At 36.7% G+C, this 444-nt stretch overlaps 1 protein-coding gene across 2 annotated transcripts in view; it reads right to left on the bottom strand.

Annotated features, from left to right (window-relative positions):
- Window positions 1-444, bottom strand: part of LOC119591253 — an 8839-nt gene that overhangs the window by 2834 nt on the left and 5561 nt on the right. For both annotated transcript variants that reach the window (XM_037939964.1, XM_037939965.1), the window contains exon 4: window positions 231-293. In XM_037939964.1, coding sequence (XP_037795892.1) covers window positions 231-293 — 63 coding nt within the window. The remainder of the gene's footprint in view (window positions 1-230; window positions 294-444) is intronic.

The following is a 444-nucleotide window of genomic DNA, read 5'->3' on the forward strand; positions in this document are numbered from 1 at the left end:
GTGCCCCTTTTTTTGCCCTGGTCAACCTGTGCGATTACTTTTTCAGTGTCATTTTCTTTGAAAATGTTCCAGTAGTTGTCGTAAAACAATGATCGAAAACGAAACCAAGACCCAAGCAATGAATAAAAGCAAAGAGGTAGGAATTAGCTCGAAAACATCATAAACAATTGGGCTACCGCTGGTAAACTAGTCTGCTTTATTACTTTCACTACAACACAACTTATACTTACGTGTTACACTTGTCAGAGCACTTATTTCGAACACACTGATGACGTGGTGGACACTCTGCAGTCCTGAATGGAAAGAGAAATAGATGATTACTAGAATTTGTATGTTGAATGTGTAGGTGTCTGGCCTATTTTATATACTATTTTATCTACTTATTTGTTTTGGCAAAAGCAAAACTCACTGGCGTTTGAATTGTTATTGTTTATGTAAGTGGAT

This window comes from Penaeus monodon, chromosome 28 (genome assembly GCF_015228065.2).
Source record: "Penaeus monodon isolate SGIC_2016 chromosome 28, NSTDA_Pmon_1, whole genome shotgun sequence".
Lineage (NCBI taxonomy): Eukaryota > Metazoa > Arthropoda > Malacostraca > Decapoda > Penaeidae > Penaeus > Penaeus monodon.